The sequence below is a fragment of the Cydia splendana genome, chromosome Z, assembly GCF_910591565.1.
Source record: "Cydia splendana chromosome Z, ilCydSple1.2, whole genome shotgun sequence".
NCBI lineage: Eukaryota > Metazoa > Arthropoda > Insecta > Lepidoptera > Tortricidae > Cydia > Cydia splendana.
This window is the reverse complement of record NC_085987.1, coordinates 44,336,468-44,355,520: the sequence shown is the minus strand read 5'-3', so window position 1 is coordinate 44,355,520 and position 19,053 is coordinate 44,336,468. Positions and strand designations below refer to the sequence as shown.

At 36.3% G+C, this 19,053-nt stretch overlaps 1 protein-coding gene across 3 annotated transcripts in view; it reads right to left on the bottom strand.

The window, feature by feature from the left end:
* Positions 1-19,053, bottom strand: part of LOC134804093 (beta-alanyl-dopamine/carcinine hydrolase) — a 78,325-nt gene that overhangs the window by 49,241 nt on the left and 10,031 nt on the right. Inside the window, exon 1 of one of the 3 annotated variants that reach the window (XM_063777019.1) lies at positions 15,574-15,680. The exons of 1 other annotated variant lie outside the window; for it this stretch is intronic. In XM_063777019.1, the coding sequence (XP_063633089.1) occupies positions 15,574-15,670 (97 nt within the window). In that variant the 5' untranslated portion in view covers positions 15,671-15,680. Of the gene's footprint in view, positions 1-10,029; positions 10,086-15,573; positions 15,681-19,053 lie in introns of those variants that run through there. One more of the 3 variants, XM_063777021.1, reaches the window with a different exon arrangement.

The following is a 19,053-nucleotide window of genomic DNA, read 5'->3' as shown; positions in this document are numbered from 1 at the left end:
CGAACAGATTGACCTACACATAAGCCTAATACGGCATGTGTTACGAGTATCTAATCTACTAGAGTCTGGGGGCCGATTTTTGAATTTCGTCCGCTCAATTTAGTGTATTTCGTTCAATAATATCTCCACTATTCACGGCACTTAAATTCACTCCAGGCATTTAAATTCTACTAATAGAATTGAAAACGAGTGGTCAATACCACTCGATTCCCAATTTCTATCGCTCGTATTTCAAAAATTAGCATTTCGCCGTTTTCGACCGATTTTCGAGTGACGAAATCGAGCGATCGAAATTCAAAAATGCGGAAAGAGAAGAGTCGTGGAATGTATGGGGCCCAATATACATTCCACGACTCTTCGCTCTCCGAACAGACTCTATATATCTAGTTAGTTTTTTAGCATTAGAAAAAAAAGCGATCTTGACGTGTCTTTTAATTGACAAAACGCTTTTTAAAAATCAGTAGGTAACTATTACTTATGAAAGCAAAAGAATGTAAATAATCGTATATGATTCATAATTGTTACATATTTGCCGTGGCTTATTTTTCAAAAGTGTTTTTCAATAAAAAACACGTCAATATTGTTTACCTTTTTTTTAATGCTAAATAAACGAACTATACCTACTGTATAGCTCGTTTATAGTCTATACATGATGACATAATATAAATACATTAAAAGTGGAAAAATTCACTGTCTTGGGCTCATAATATGGTGGAAATATTCGCTGAATTGGGTAAGGTCTTTGTAGCTCAGATGGAAGAGCACCGTGCTAGCGATCCGATGGTCGTGGGTTCAAGTCCCACCCAAGATCGTGATTTTTATCCACTTTCAGTGTTTGTTTCTAAGCTTAATAGCATCGTTCGCAGACGTTTCTGCTGGATACAAAATAGACATAATATACACAATAAAACATCTTAAACATCCATAAAGGATGACTCACGCTAGACCGGGCCGTGCCGGGGCTGAGGCGTCCGACATGTCATTTTCTATGACCGCTGATCGGTGATCACGTGGTGCTATCCATAGCTCGGCCCGGCCCCGACCGGGTCTAGCATGAGTCATCCTTATGGGAGTTCCTTTGCAGCGATTTTTACGTATTTTACTAAGAAAAGATTTTTTTGCAATAACTTAAAAACGACTGGACCGATCATGTTTCGCTATAGTTTTCATTGAAAGTATTTACTAAGCTTTTGTTTCACGATTTTTTGTACCACGTAATTTTTGAGTTGTTGGCATTTCGATTCTATTTTAATTAATCAAATTTCAAATTGAAATGACGTAAATTGTTTGGGAGCCGGTTCCTGCCACTTCAAGGGTAAACTACTCGTATGGTCCACAAGATCCTTAGAGCATTTAATAACTGGAGTGACCATTAAGAGCTTACCCCTCTGCCGAAAAACTTGCATAATTGTGCAAACTTGTATGGACTGACATGGCTATTTGTACGTTACGTAGGGGAGATGTGGGTATAATGATCCCCTTAAGGGAGAAACTTTACTGTGTTCACAGTTGGAGACAATAACACAAGATTTAGGTCTTTATGAATAGTCCATTTTCTAAGTAACTGCAAGTTAGTCTAAGTAAATGCATACTTATTTCTCCTGTTTTTTTATATATTTAAATAATTATGTTATGTTTTCTAAAGGTTTAGTAAAGGATCATTTTATACATAGGTATGTATAAAACGATCCCTAGGGTAGATTTAAAATAATCACAGATGATTCCTTTGTAATACTATCAAGATTTCTTCGTCTTAATCATTTAAGTCAGTCGATTCCAGCGTTTCTTTATTTTTGGAAGATGAGTGCTATTTTTTTTCTATTTTGGCCTTATTTTTAACGCCGTCAGGAGCACAGATTTTGCTTGCTATTTTAAAAGGCAATCCATAATTTAATCGCATTAAGAGCCCTTAGCATTTCTTCCTAAGGTCATTTTTTTGGAAGTAAGTGGCTTTGCGCACATAAATTCGCGACATGATATGTTATGGCCTGTACAGGAAATACTCATAGCAAATTACTAAGGGGGTAAAATGATACCAGGATCATTTTACGCCTACGAATAGGGATCATTTTACCTCAAACACCAAATTAGAAAACATCGATAAAAATATAACTTTCAAAAAACTTGCGTCAGTATAAACATCGTTCAAGTATAGCTAAACATCATTAAGATCTGCCAGTGAAACACAATTTGAATAAAACGTGACATGCTAAAAGTAATGGAATTCGGAAAATAGGCATACCGTAGATAAGACATATGTTTTTTAATTATTTCCTAATAAAATCTCGCTGCATGCTGGTACCGTCATGACACTTTAAGAGGCAACTGGCGGGGTCACGGGGCATACGTTTATTGCATATTTAGATAGACGGCAGCAGTAGTTGCTCAGATACGATGGGGAATCATTTTACTCGGAGGGATCATTATACCCACATCTCCCCTACAAATCATGTAGAAATAGCAATACATTTGACGTCCCCTCCCCCGCAAAAATCGACAGACTGTTTCGTAAAGAAAATGACAGCGATGACATCTCCAGTTACTAAATGCTCTACTTGCTCTAGGATAAGATCAACACGTAATTAAGCTCCAGTAAGTTCGTATTCTCGTATTCTTCTCTCCACCGAGCGTAAGCGTAAACAAGGATGGAAGTGGGTGCCCGGGACCGCGTATAACATGTTTATAATTTTTAATTTTAGGTTTGTTTAAATAAAATAAAAAAGTAATCGATACATTCCCTCAAACATGACATTGCCGATTTGTAGAAGCAGTTTTCATATTTTTAGTGTTTGTGCATAATTTGTTACAAATTTTTTAAATATTTTTTTTTAAGTCAAAAACTCAGGATTAGAATCGAAACACTGTTATAAAACAACGCAACGATTGTTAGAATGAGGGTTTCCGCGATCGAGATTTTCACTAGATGGCAGCACCGTGACGAGAGGTCTTTTTGACGGCTGCTGTCAAAATCCACCAATAAAAAAAACATGGTTAAACATGATTGGTGGATTATGACAGCTAGAGCTCTCGCCACGGTGCTGTCATCTAGCGAAAAACTCGATCGCGGAAACCCTCATTGTCTCGATAAGTATTAGTTGCCCGTGGAAAGAAAAGTACAGACATCGATAAAAGCATGTACCAAAAACACTGACTTAATATTAGAAATAGACACAGAGCGGAACAAAAACGTCAACAAAATGTGGGTCAGAATGACATTAGCGGCAAATTTGCATTGATGATAAATATGCTTACGTAAATTTTGAGTCAAGATAAATGTTTTGAACGGAAAAGAACTTACTGTCGTAAGCATTAAGTGTCAAATTTGCAAACATTAGTACCAACACTGTTAAAACTTTAAGTCCGATGGCACTAAACGTAACGTCACCACAACGTCAAACGAGAATAATGAACGAATGGAGTCCCTTTGGTACATTTTAATAGGTATTACTGTACAGAAAAACCAAAGAAATAAATGAAACAAATTTAATTTGATCGGGAGTTCAAATAAAATTAATTCATGGTAACATGGTTATTTTTAATAAGTATACGTCTTATAATACTATTTTCCTTGAAATAAATTCAACTTATTAAATTACTGTGTATTTTAGATCTACATATACTCTCCGCACTTTCGTTCTTTGCAATATAGTGCACGGGGACATTTAGGTCGCTACTGGTACTGATTGGTTACGGTCTTTATCAAAAAAATCCTGTGGTTGTCACTGTGTTCAGATAGGTTTAGCATTTACAGTTAGTCGATGTAAGCCCTTATTGGTCGTGTATATGTCGGAAACAGGGAAATGGGTCGAACACACAAGTGCCGTTTTGCCTTGTTTAAAACTGCATCACCCCTATCTCTTGCTATAATAGCAGTCGCATAGGTTTTCTTGGAAATCTTTAATTTAAACATAATAATATATCTTACGAATTCCATAAAAAAAAAGTATTGACCTCACATCGTCTCATTAGATTTTTGTTCCTTCATAACCCTTCTTTGGTACTAACAAAATAATTTATTACAAAACCATGAAAATACCACCATATTACATAAATTATGTAATGCTATCCAAAGAACTAACCGAAAGAAATACATTCCATGCTTTTTCCTTGTTTTATCATTGTTATTTTTGCATATTTTTACGACCATTTTACGACATTGTTGACAACTTCACATTTGAGCGGTCCATACAAGACTAAACGAAAAAGTAACGCGTGATCTGTTTTAACGTTACTTTTGCGGGGCCATTTTTTGCGGCTGATTGATATGATATGATATGATATGATATTTATTTATTTCATAATATTACATTGCATTATAAATTATTATATTAATATATAAGAATTAATATTATGATCGTCAAAAGTACATTATTAAATACGGGATATTCTAACAAACAATACATAGTTTAAGGTCTCATGAATTCGTCCATACAATATATTGTATTTCCTAGCAGTATTTGCTTTAGTTGGGACTGAAATTCCGACACACTGGCTATGTCTTTCACACGTTTAGGTAACTTTTCATAAAGGGATGGTCCCATCACCCTTGGATCTTTTGTACATAGGGCCAGCCTTTTACGAATATTCGTGAGGCGATGAGCGTTTCGTGTGTTATAATTGTGGACTTCATCGGCTCGTTTGAATGTTTTCAAGTTTCGCTTCACATTCATCACTGTATCGTGTATATACATCGAGCATACAGTTAATATTCTTTTTGATTAAAACAAATCTCGGCAAGACGTATTTCTGGGAACACCCGCTACGATACGAAGAGCTTTTTTTTGTAAAATTAGCACTCTTTTACTATCCGATGAGTTACCCCTAAAGGATAACGCCGTAGGATATGATGGAATATATAGGCATAATACACCTGCAGGAGTGTTTTTGGCGACACCAGTCTGCTAAGCTCACGCAGTGCATATATAGAGGTAGCCAACTTGTTGCATACTAGCTCGACGTGAGGCTTCCATGAAAGCGTGTTATCAAGTTGGAAACCCAAGAACCTTACGAGCCTAACAACCTGGCGGCTTAGCACGGTCGCGTTTTTATCCCTTGTCACCATGCCTGTCACGTTCTAACAAGTATGTAAGTGCGAAAGGGATGCGCATAGTGATAGTCGATAAAAATGGAACCGTGCTGAGCCCGCTGGATGTCTCCACACAAAGTCAGTTGTGGGTAGTTGACGGTGCGACCACTGAAGAGGATGCATTTTGTTTTCTCAGTGTTCAATTTGAGACCGTTTGAGTTAAACCAAGCTTGCAACTGTTCAATGACTAGATTTAGCTTAAACTCAAGTTCAATGTATTGGGTAGGTATCCAGTTCTTATTCTATATCAAGGACCAAAAAAAAAAAAATCCGAATATGTTTTTATGAGTTTTTGCTGATTTAAAGTCACTGAATATTATTTTCGTAAAACTTACTACATACATGACTTGTGTAAAACAATTTCATATTTTAGAAATCGTTTTAAGTGCTTGTTCGAAAACAGAAATAAAATAGAGTCGGACCAAGAAAAGTTTGCAGCGGATTTGATAGCCCACTCAGTGTAAGTGTTATTTATACGTCATAATTTCATAGAAGTTTGACGTTTAAAATAACACGTGCACTGCGTGGGCTATCAAATCCGCTGCAGACTTTTCTTGGTCTGACTCTATCATGTGGCCAAGAATAGTGGTCTATTCTAACAGACTTGTTATATGGAAAATAATCAATTCAAATCTCTATTAAACAAAAGAAATAGCTCGACAGAGAAACACAAAAAAATAGCATAGTACCTACCGGTTTTGACCTCACACAAGCAAGGTGGATGTAAGGTAACACTCATGCCTGTTTTTTGTTTTTTAACTACAAAAACTTCTTGTAATGCCATCATAAAACAAAACAAATGAATTTTCAATGCTCTGAGTTCCTCATGAATAACCGATATAAGTGTGGCTCCCAATAACGTGTAGTCTATTCCAATCTATGGTTCAAGGTATACTAGACTGGGCACACGAGATGCGATTACCTAGAGGGCATTTCGGTTACGAGTGCAAAGACATTAGTTCATTAAAAAAATTAAACTTAAGGCGCCGTGAGTTCAGGTTCTCTCACTCTCACTGAGCGTGAGCGTTAACGTGAGCGAAAAGGCTGCGCGTGACATCTTGCTTTGCATTGTTATTTTTAGTTAGTTTTAACAAAACAAAATAATCGATGAGTCCGATCAAAAATAAAATTGCGCAGTTTTAGAAGCAATTTTCATATTTTTAGCTTTTATATAAAAATCGTTACACATTTTTAATGGCGTGTTTTAGACTTATGTTGGTGATTTTTTTTCTATCGAGCGAAAGTTGTTAGAGTTAGACCGTGAAAAGTCTGCAGCCATTTTGATAGCCCACGCAGTGCAAGTGTCATTTTAAACGTCAAACTTCTATGAAATTATGACGTATAAATAACAGTTACACTGCGTGGACTATCAAATCCGCTGCAGACTTTTTTTGGTGCGACTATAAATGAGGTTTCGAATCGATGAAGTTACTATAGAAAGGCCTTAAGATTGCTATAGTGGTTCAAATTAAATTTTACAAGATTTGAATCAAACATAGCTAAATAAAAGTGTGTTAAAAACGCTACGATTAAAAAAACACTGCTGGCTGAACCCACTGCACCTTAACGATAATGATTATTATGCACTTATATATAACTTTTTAGAAGATATCGTTTTCAAACCGGTTGGTCATCACGTTTTTGAAAACGTTCGTACCTAAACATTTTATTTTATATATGGGAAATTAATCATGCGATACATTTTAGGGTTCCTGAGTGCTAGTCGTATTTTTTTAAATCGTAGTTATTACATTGTATTTTTTATGTATAGTTTGTCATAGGACTGTCTCAGAGAGAATCATACTATCTTTGTCTTACACTAGTACTAGCACCCAAAAGAAAAGAATGAGTATAGTTTTCCTGGTTGGTACTGACAGCTAAGGTTAAGAAGTTGGGGCATTGGGGCCTGTTTACACATATCGATTTGTGTTTATTATACCAAATAATAAATATGAGATTTTGTACAGCACGCCAAGGTCGTTTTGGAAACTCAAAATGCCATACAAAATGACACGTAACGCAAACGCGCTAAGTCACGCTATCGAATGAAACACAGAGTACACGGTACTGGATTTAAGTATAATGAAGAAAACATTCGCTCGCTAAATAAAAACTCGCTTATCGCTACTCGCTAATTCGCTGATCAAAGTAGGCCAGGCAACAGCCTAGATCTCAATGAGATAATAATAACGAATATATTTGAGCACCTGTGAATAAACAAGTTGTATTTCTAAACCGCCGAGACGTGTTGAATTGTGTATGTATATATCCAAGGCTGGTCGTACAATAGGCATATAATCTGTCATTATTGACTAATTTTCATATGTCCTTGCAAGCCAAATTGGAAAATAAGTGGACAGCTTCAGAGAATACCATCTTTCGACTCAAGTGGGTTAAATAGTTAGAACTAAATAGTAACTCTGTGAGCAAGCATAAAGGATGACTCACATTAGACCCAGCTGTGTCCGATCAGGCAATCACGTGATGTTTTCCATAGAAAACGATGCGCCGGAAGCTCCGGCTCGGATACGGCCCGGTCTAACGTGACTCATCCTCAAGACTGAATAAATGTATGAACCCGCCGTATTAAAAAAAATCCAAGAAGTTATCGACAGAAAAAATAAGCTAGTTATTAATTTAGTTTAGTAGTTCCTATCACTGTATATATCTTTTATGTACTTAAATAAACATTATTTGTGAAAAAAAAAATCACTGTACCTGCTCACAAAATTTCACGAGAATCGGTTGAGAATTAGTCTCATGCATGAAGTTTATTTTTTATTCAGATGTTTGTTGCCGTTATATCATGTTACAAATGCATTTCCGTTATGCAATATATTAACATTATTTTAAGCAATTACATAAATGATAATTTACATTTATGTAATTGCTTAAAATAATAAATATAAAGTACAAAAATTTCTCCGCGAAAAGCTAGTGAGCGAAACGCAACGACATTAATCAAAACGCCACGTCACTCGTTTAAATAAATTGTTAAGACCAACCAAGAGTGAAAGAGATGGCATTATGACCTGACTCGCCACTAAGTAGCAAACTAAACGTCAGTTGCGTCCACACCGAGTGACATCATCAGTTCTGTCGAATTCGCGCCAAAAATTATGAGCGTTTTAACCGCTCAATATTTTTTCAACATTTTAAATATTTTTTAGTAATATTATGGGAAGGTTTATAAAAGTATTTTTATTCTTCCTGGTGCTCAAACGATATATAATGATTAAAAAAAGTCATGCATGAGGCTAATTGCGACCTGTAGAAGAGAACATCCGGACATACAAAAGCATATTTGCCCAAGCTGAAACGGAGACCTTCGCTAACTCTCAATCATAAATGTCAATAAATAGTCGAGATTTTGCAGATCTTTATCGGCTTTATCGCATCCACCGCTGACCTACGCGCGTAGCTCTACGTCGTAGCCGCTAACTTGAGTTTCCCGGTATGTAGCAGAAATGATTCGTAGAGGCAAAACGACAACGTGTCATAATTAGCGCTGAATGGGTACAGTACAGAATGATATACCCCAGTTCTTAGTCGAAGGTTGATCGAAGCCATGCTACGTAAGGTATGATGTAATCTCGTGCGAGTGCACTTTCTTAAGTTTCTTATTGCAGGCTATTGTTTTCTCTTCATATGTCATAGGTATTAAATTGCCGTAACATTACAATCACAACCAATAATAGTTGTAAATGTACCCACAACACAAGCCTTCTTGAGTTTACTGTGGGACTAGGTCAAATTTTAATAAGGGTATTTTTTTAGGAAACATTCAACGGATACTTAGTGAAATAACAATGATACTGTTGTTCATTTAGGAGACACGCTTTGAGTCTTGGTAGATAAGGTTATCGTCTCTGCGTTGCCGTTTTAAGGTATTGTATGAAGTTATTTGATAATTTATGATTCTCTGGCATTCGTGAAAAACCTTGAAATTTACGGAATAGTTAGTAGCTCCTTTAGGAATTATATCTAGTTGTTACACTATTATCGTCATGTAAGTACTTGAACAGTCAGCAGCAGAAGTTGCTAAGCGGGCGAGGTGTTCAAAATTACCTTGACGCGCTCATCTCTTAACAATAAAGTCGCGTCAAGATCATTCTGAACACCCGGCGAGGTGTTTAAAACGCTTAGCAATTATTGCTGCTGACTGAACAACTTGATTCTAGACCGACTGTGAAAACGTTTTACATGTGTTAAGGATGTCTCACGGAATGGAAAGTACCACGAGAATCAGCCGTCATAGGAAATGACATATCGGACACGGCCCGGTCTAGCGTGAGTCATCCTTTACTATGACGAGAGCAGCAAAGTTTGGCAGATCGCAGATGTCACCAGTTGTCAAAATGTTAAGCTTTATTGTCGTCATGTCATGAGCAATTATTTAAACGCGTCGAAATTAGCTTTTGAGGTTTAAACTGTTTAAAGCATGTCCTGGAGCATGAAACATCAGTAATTTAATTAAACTAACGTACATCTGTTATTTATAATGGGACGAGGGAAAAAAACTTGAAAAATATCACCCACGCTTTCAAAGTATTTAGTACGTAAAAACTCATTTTATTCTAAAGGGTTATTTATTGATTATATTTTCATGCGAACAACGAAGGTAAACAAGATGTTTTGTAAAATAAAATTACGAATATATTACTTAACTCATTAACTGCGTGGGATTAGGTACTTAACGAGCAATTTGTGTGACAAACTGCCGATTCACTGTGTACATGTGTACTGATGTGCCTTTGGAAGCCTCCGAAACTGCGACTTCAAAATTTGTGATATTTATGTAAGGGGATCATAATGTTCCGATCTTAATGTCCTATGAAATTTTCCTGTATTTTTCTTGAAGTTTTCCAATTTTATTTGATACTATCCATAATTTGGACATCTATACAGAGACAAGTAAACACTTTATAGTATAAAAGACTCACCCATCACTGCGATGAGGAGCGCGTATCGCAACAGAGACATACTTTCGACGAGCGCTACCTGCGAATTAGAAACACTCTGCCCGGGCCCGGGTATATGCCGCGCACAACGTACATGGGACAGTGTTTACACTGGGTAAAGTGGTTTTGAAAACTGCCCTGTACATGCTGTCAAAATTTTATGCTCCCTTCATAGTAACATGTTTTATAAATTATCAAACATATTTTGGTGATTATAACGCCATAGCTTTTATAAGGGAGGTGTGACATAGAATAAGGGAGAGAACCTCTGATGCTCGCGCGGGTTTGTACCTGGTGCAAAGGCTGGTCATCGCTATCCAACGTGGTAACGCGGTAAGTGTGATGGGCACCTTTGCACCCGGTACAACTCGCTGAGTTCTTTTAGATTAATATATTTTGTTTAGCTTGTTTTATTAATTTTAGGTATATTTAAGTAATTTTTTGTATGATTGTATTCATTGTATATACTTACCATTAACCTTACGAAGTACTGAAATAAATATTTGAAATTTGTCAAAATAATGAAATTTATGCCAAAACATACAAATAATCCCCAAAATATTATGATATACGCAATATCACGAGCTAATTACAAGCCTACCCGAATGAATACAGGGGGCCGATTTTTGAATTTCGACCGCTCGATTTCGTGTATTTTGTTCAATAATATCTCCACTACTAGGCATTTTAATTCTACTAATAGAATTGAAAACGAGTGTTGAACACCACTCGATTCCAAATTTATATCGCTCGTATTTCAAAAATTACCTTTTCACCGTTTTCCACCGATTTTCGAGAGACGAAATCAAAAAGCGATCGAAATTCAAAAATCGCCCCCCTGGCTCCGTAAATTGTAGGTAAGTTCAATATTGATAGTACTATGAGATTATAGTGAATGGAAATGAAATAGATATGAGATAAGGAGCAAATTATAGTGAATGGAAATGAAATAGACTATGTTAATGAATATGTATACCTTGGGCAAATAATATCACCTGAAGACCAGACAGATAAGGAACTTGAGAAAAGAACCACAAACGCATGGAGAAAGTTTTGGTCCTTGAAAGAAGTTTTTAATAAATACCAACAAAGCAGAAATTTAAAGTTTTCAATAGTTATATAATACCAGTATTAACTTACGGTTGCCAAACCTGGGGACTTACAAAAAAGCAGCACCAAAAACTTAATGTGTGTCAAAACCATATGGAAAGGAGCATCATCATATATATATTAGGTCCTTACCTATGAAATTGGCGTTTTTGTTCATAGATATAAGTCTGATCTTAGTTTTTTTTTTTTTTACAAAAGTACATACACAATTACAATAAAACTACAATATGATTTCGCCAAACTGCTTGACAGCAATTAATTGTTATTTTTTATTGTTAAGTGTTCAGAATTAAGCCTTGAAAATAGGTCTTTTCATGTGCTGTCGGTTCGAGTATTAAAATTACTTATATTTTTCTAATGGTACCAATTTTCAAGAAATGGAGATATTGAAAACATACCTTAAAGGTGTCAAAAATTACTGGAAAAATTTTGTTTGGTTTGAATTAGCCATCAAAAAAATATCTGCAAAATTAATTGTATGGAAATTCGTGTTTCGTTGAAATTCTCCGAACAAAACGCCAATTTCATAGGTAATGACCTAATATATATAGAATTGAAAAACCAGAACGGGATAAAAAACGAGGGAAGAAGCGAGATGGCGCCTTACAAATTTCTAAAAAAGTTTTTGACACGTTTCTCGAATACGACGCACGTATGATAAGAAAAACCTGTTCAAATCAATTATCTACATATGGGAATAGAACTAGAGTATAAAAACTATCGCTTCCGATGCGTATTTAATTTACAATAAGGAAAATAAATTTTCATAACAATCTTCATTTTACGACATCGGCCATTTCTCGGCAACTCTCGGTTGCTTTCGTTTGGCGCTGCTACAGATTAGACCAAATAATCCTTAAGTTAAAGTAAACTAAATTATGTTTGTCATGTTGGTATACAGGTATTTCTGAGTTTTTTTACACGAAGTAAAATAAAAAGTGCTGTCAACCTCAACCTTAGTCTATAGAGCCCATACGAGTGATTTATGTCATATATGACTTATCATTCTTATCAATCAAAGTAATTACTATATTATTATTATCAATTTGTATTTTGTTGTTTTAAATTTATTTTTGAGTTATATTATTCAGATTGACTTTCACGGCTCCGAACCCGTCCGGGGAACGGGCTAAGAATGCTGAGATGGGCCAAAAATACAAAGTTGATAGTAAGTTATGTAGGTAGATTAAAGTGCATGTTCAGATATTATTGAGCGACCTGATAAAAATAAGCAAATGTACAGTCAGCAGTCAGCCAAATATCGTAATATAATTTTGTTGCCATAGAAATAGGATGTGGTCCAAAAGCGGCTAAATTCAGTGGTGGCTCGGTCACTTAGAGAGAATGGGAGAGGATCGTGCCGTGAAGAGAGCGCAGGTACTTGGGACAACAAAATGGGAGACGCCCGAGTGGACGTCCTAGGTACCGCTGAAACGACGTAGTTGCTCAAGACCTGCTCAACCTCGGCCATGGCGACTGGCGAGAGCTATCGCAAGACCGAGAGGACTAGACTACCTATGATTGTATGAAAAGGCGATTTAAGGGCGGTGGTCGTCCATATTCGTCTTAAGGCGAAAATTAATCTAATGAACGTTTTTGCAACTAGGCTTATAAGAACAAATAATTATTTTATCTTGAAACAAGTTTTAAATAAATACGTGTAGATGAAAAAATACAATCTTGCCTTTTATCAACTCACATCATTTTTTGAAATTAGCGAATTGAGTTATCCAAATAACGGCTACAAATAAGAAATCCCTATCACAGTTTTAAACCATGGCAGGGTTGAATACATAATAATGTCGGTATTTAACTAAACATAAGACGAACTCTTTATTTCATTTACGCGAGCGGAGCTGCGGGCCCGTCTAGTACTTAATATAAAGCTTAGAGACAGAGTCGAATTATCCATAATCAAGGTAAAATCAAAAACAAAAACAATAACTAAAATAATAAAAGAACAAAAATGGCGCTGGACAGGCCATATGATGAGAGAAACCCTAGATAAGTGGACAAAGGACCTTGTAGAGTGCTGCCCAAGATATAATAAAAGAAAGAGTGGTCCACAAAAGTTTAGATGGTCGAATGATCTAAAAAGAATAGGAGGAGGTAAATGGATGCAAACAGCAAAAGATAGAATAAAATGGAAATTTATGGAGGAGGCCTACGTCAAAGGACGAGTTGAAGTCAAAGCTATAAAACCGAATTAATATATACTACCAGCTGACTTCAATAATAAAGGCTAATTACAATTACTATGAGATTAATGATGACGGCCGACCGACCGTCATCGCCATTTTTGACTGTCGGTTCTGTTAATTATTTTGTTAAGCTCGCAGATTTAACTGACATATTGGGAATTGCATTTAATGTAAGAAGGACCTAAGGTGGACACAGGTTGAAACGAAACTTCGGTTGGACACTATCGAAGATTTAGTATCGGTGCAGCCCACGTGCTGTCCAAAGATTCAGCAGTTTTGTGGCCGAAACCGAACCTTCGGCTGAATCTAAAAAATAACCTTGCAAATCTACTAGCAAATGTACCTACCTATAGATGTACCACACGGACGCTATGGACTGTTAGGTTTTAGTCTGTGTACTATTGTATACCTACAATAAAAGGTAGAAACGAGTTTCAAGGAAACGTCACTTTTAATGTCTAAACCCTAGTACTCATCATCTTGCTGTCTTGCAAGAGCGAGATGCAGCTGTACTGATAGAGTGAGAAAGAAATAGAGAAATAGAATAATAAAAATGACACTCTGGCGGATAGTGAACACGCTCTTTCAGGACTGTAAACAAAAACCAGAATAGAATAGACAGGTTATTGTGGTATCATGAAATACAAAAAATAACCTGAATTTTCACCAAGTGGTTCGCGTCATCTGGAATATTGTCTATAAACTCTGTATCTTTAGGTATTTAAATAAAAGTAAACTAAATCTACCCTCAAATGGCTCCTTAAGCCAGTTGAGGGTAGATGAAAACATTACACGATCAAGTAACGTAGGTTAAAGTCAGGTCGTTCAGTGACTGATCCAGGCGGTTTTGTAATTGGTTGGGTAACCAATAAATATTATACTTTTTTTTTTTTTTTTTTTTTTTTATGTTATAGTCAGCAAGCGAGCAGACTACGCGAAACTGTACAAATTGTTTGTTTACTTTTATTTATATACCTAAAGATACAGACTATAGCGTGAAGCTAGATTACGTCACATTCCGTGATTATTTAGTTAAAAAAAAAACGCAGAAAAAAAAATGTTATTGCGTCCGTGACATTCATGTAACAAATATAAGCAGTGCGCTTCAATAACTAAACTCTTAACTCATTTGTCATTATTTAATTGTCACTTACTCGTATAATACGAAAATTATTGTATTTCAAATTATTCCGTGATTATATTCTAGCAAATGTGTCATTGTTTTCAAATGAGACAAATAGGTAGTTATTGTTATCACTAATACCTTATAAAAGTTATAAAACAAAGTCCCCCGCCGCGATAAACTCAAAAAACCGGACAAGTGCTAGTCGGACTCGCCCACCGAGGGTTCCGTACTTTTTAGTATTTGTTGTTATAGCGGCAACAGAAATACATCATCTGTGAAAATTTCAACTGTCTAATCTATCTGTCTAGTCTATCACGGTTCGTGAGATACAGCCTGGTGACAGACGGACGGACGGACGGACAGCGGAGTCTTAGTAATAGGGTCCCGTTTTACCCTTTGGGTACGGAACCCTAAAAACTACTGAACGGATTTTCATGCGGTTTTCACCTATCGTTAGAGTGATTATTGAGGAAAGTTTAGGTGTATAATTTGTTAACCCGTGCGAAGCCGGGGCGGGTCGGTAGTTATATTTAGGGTATTATATGATAGTGCAAGTGTTATTTATAGGTACGTCTTACTTTCATAGAAGTTTGACGTTTAAAATAACACCAGCTACACTGGGTGTGCTATCAAAATCGTTGCAGAGTTATCTTGGTCTAACTCTAACACTCTACATATTCTCTTTGACTCTAGTCATCTAGTGTCTTATGGGAAGAAATGCTTATAATTAGAAAACAGTCTACTGATACTGCGTTTTAGGTTCAGTGTCGAAAAACAACATTTATTCAAGTATGATTTTACAATCTCCAACGAAAACTTACAGCATTTAATAACCGGAGTCACCTTTAAGAGTTTACCTCTCTGCCGAAAACCTTGCACAATTGTGCAAACTTTTGAATAGACTGACGTTTAATCTGACATGGCTATTTGTACGTTACGTACAAATCATGTACAAATTGCCATAATATATTTGACGTGCCCCTCCCCCACAAAAATCGGCAGACTGTTTTGTACAGAAAATGACAGCCATGCCGTCTCCGGTTACTAAATACTCAAAGACCGAAAGGCACCGGAAAGATATAGACTCACCATCAGGACTGGCTAGAACAAAGCTCCGAAGCGCCACAGCACTGAGTATAGTAATAAAAGATAGTATTATTTGCATTAACACCGAGGGAAACGGCATGACGGAAATATTCTACCTGTCAGAATGATAGTTACGAGTAGACTAACTCGTCCGTTAGTCACCATATAATACAATACAAGTATCACCATACTTAGAGGTTGTTCAGGGGAAAAACTCTTACTTAATCCAGGAGACAATGACATATTTAATTGCATTGAGAAATGCAATGGATGGGCAAGAGGAAGTTCGATAAGGAAAATATGTATACAGCGTGGAATTTAACGACGGACCTTTCCGGAAATGGGAGATAGTTTAGCCTTAGCTCTATATTTTCTACATAGAAACTATGTTAATATGGGCAACCGTTTCTAAATTATGGCCTTTTAAACATCCATGCAAAAAACTACTTTGTTCTAACCCTAACAGGAACAGGGTCAATGAACTTACTTGTAAACAATCGTTAGACGACAGGTATGTTAAGTTTTGCCCCTTAGGTAGGGTTTCATAGGTCTTCTGGCTACTCGGTAAGAATCGTCGCAGGATTTATGTAGGTAAGAGATTCTAAGCGTGTGGCTCCCCTTGTTTAGTTTTTGGGTGTAGTATGTATGTAATTTCTCAATATTAAATAGTACTAACGACAATAAACAGTGCAAATGGTGACATTGACAATCACTCAAAAGTACTCAATCGTCATAAACAATAAAAAATTATATCGTAAACTCTTTTACCATGAACCCCTATGTTTACCTGGAGTAATAAAAAGGTTTGACATGTTTCATAAAATTGTTTTCGAATAAATTGCCCATGCCCAGGTTGAACAGGATTTTTTTTCATGTTATGATTGTGTTTGATTATTATTTTGGTTTAAAACGTGCATGAGAAATGTGAAATACTTAATTAATTACATTTCCTATAATTAACGAACCTCTTTGCGTGGTTGAAAATCAACACTATGGTTAAAATGTAATTGTCATTAAACTTACCTAATGTCATATTAGATAAAAATGCCTTTGTTGATTGTTTAAATTTGCTTTTATCATACGCGACATGCAACTATAATGCGGCTGATTCTTATACATAGAGAAACATATCTGGGCGTAGGACGCATCAGCCTGGGCGTAGGACGATTTTACGTGCTTTTGGTCGACATTTCGATTGCTGACAATCAGCCCATTGTACCACGAACCAGCTCGGAATGACCAACAAACGTGGACGATGTGTTGATCAACTGGCGGCTAGACTAGAAGAACGAATGCGGTAGGTACTAGGGCTCGCGGTCGTGTCCGGGTTTCGTGTACACGTGTTCGGTACCCGTTTCCGAACTACACGTACACGGTTTTCTGACCCGTTCTACACGTGTAGTCGGGCACACGTGTAATTAAGATCCGTGTATCCGGGTACCCGTGTACCCGTGTACACGGCGAAACGGACCTTAAATACACGCGGGCCTAAGCCGGCCTTGGCGTGTAGCGGAGATTGAAGTAATGTATATATGGATGTTCAATGTGATTGATATGTGTTGTACCAATTTAATTTATTTTTCACCTAAGCAGCTCGAACAAGGGTACTTTGCTAACAGTGAGCAAAATGCGATTTTGCTAAAGAAAAATATAGCATATTCCGTTCGTGGTAGTTTCAGTCAAAGATGGGCAAAATTCATTCATTCAATAATTTTTTCGAATGATCATTCGTGTTCAATTCATTCGCGAATAATTTATTCGGCGAATGAATTATTCGCGAATAAAATAGCCCACGAATAAATTATTTGCGAATAATATTGTCGAATAGTTAGCTTACAAAATAACTATTTAGCTGTTTTATATCCCAATGGTAAAAAGAAAATGTTTTCTATCGGTTTATCTGGTTGGTTGATTTGAGGTGTGGGAACTAGGGCTTCCAATACCGGGATTCCGAAATACCGGGATCCCGTCTGTGAAAACGCATTTTTCAATACCGGTATTTTTTAATGCAATACCAGGATCCCGGTATTTTAAAAAACAAGGAAAATGTGCCGATTATAACGTTTAAAATCCATTAAAATGAGTAACTTCGGCTGTATCAAGATTATCAAGAATATTACTTGCCCATTTAATGAAACAAGATCATTTAATTGGATCAAGGTCGGTGCATATGCATAGATAAATATTTGGTAATGAATTCTGATGTTCAGGATATGATATTAATATAGTTAGTCCTTAAAATTATATCTAAGATGGGAAACTAATTAGCAAGGAATTGTAGTATGGCAAACGAATTTATAGTGGCAAATTTGAATATAGTTGGCTGGTTAATAAACCAGCCAACCTAATAAGGTTGAACTAAAATTCACCACTGGTAACAGTGGTGAAGTTAACAACCCATACAACCATTTCCAGTCGCCGTTACGACGCGGTGTTGACACATCTTGTGTCGACACCGTCTGTTTCGGTCACAATTCCAGTCGCAGAGTCGTCGCCGTGTCGACACAGTTACCAGAAATGGGGAAGGGTCGACACATGACACAAAGTGACATAAAGTGTGGTCGCCGTGTGCACACATTGTTTCGGGTTTGCGACTACTTTATGCCAAAATCATTCGTTCATTCGTTCATTTTGTTCCTGTCAAATGGAAACTGTCAGATGGAAAAATACTTAAATAAAAATAAGTGACATTAATACGCCATCTCTAAAACGGATTACAAGACGTAGTTATATATTGTTTGCATTTATATTACAATAGGACTTAAATTATTATGGGGAATTAAACTGCTCGAGTGATTTGATAAACTAAGTGTAATATAATCAACGCGCCACCACATTGTTTTAGTTTAGCCGGAAATGAAATTGTTTACTTCTCAGTGCCTGTGTTCATAACTATATTATTTGAAGCATTTTTAGTACTTCGATGCATATACTATACTTAAATAACAGAAATAATGCTTTACATACTACGAAACTTGTTAATTATGATGTATAAATATGGTTTAAGGCTGAGAAATATTGCAGTCACAAAGTAGTTGCAATGTTTCGACTTTGTGTCGACTCTGTGTTGACACATGACACGCGCTGTCAAAAGTAATAACAAAGTTACTGGTATGTTACTGGATTTGCAAAATGGCTCCTTGTGTTGATTTGTTTTCAGATATTCTCAAAGTGTAAAAATGCCGTGGTCAGAGATGGGCATTAATCGATTAACTGTTTATTCGACTAATTAATGGAATAAAAAAAGTTAATTCTCAAATTTTAATCGCGATTAGTTTAGTCGACCTAACATAGATTGAAATTGAATTAATCTGAATATTAATCGAATAAATTATCGATTAAATCTCGATTGAAAGTTGACAGGGGGCCATTTTTGTACGTAAAAATAATAGAAACGTCTTGCATGCAGATGGTAGCAAAACACTTTGTCATAAAAGTCGAGATGGGTGTCGATATATAGGTTTTAGGGAGTGCCGATTTCGA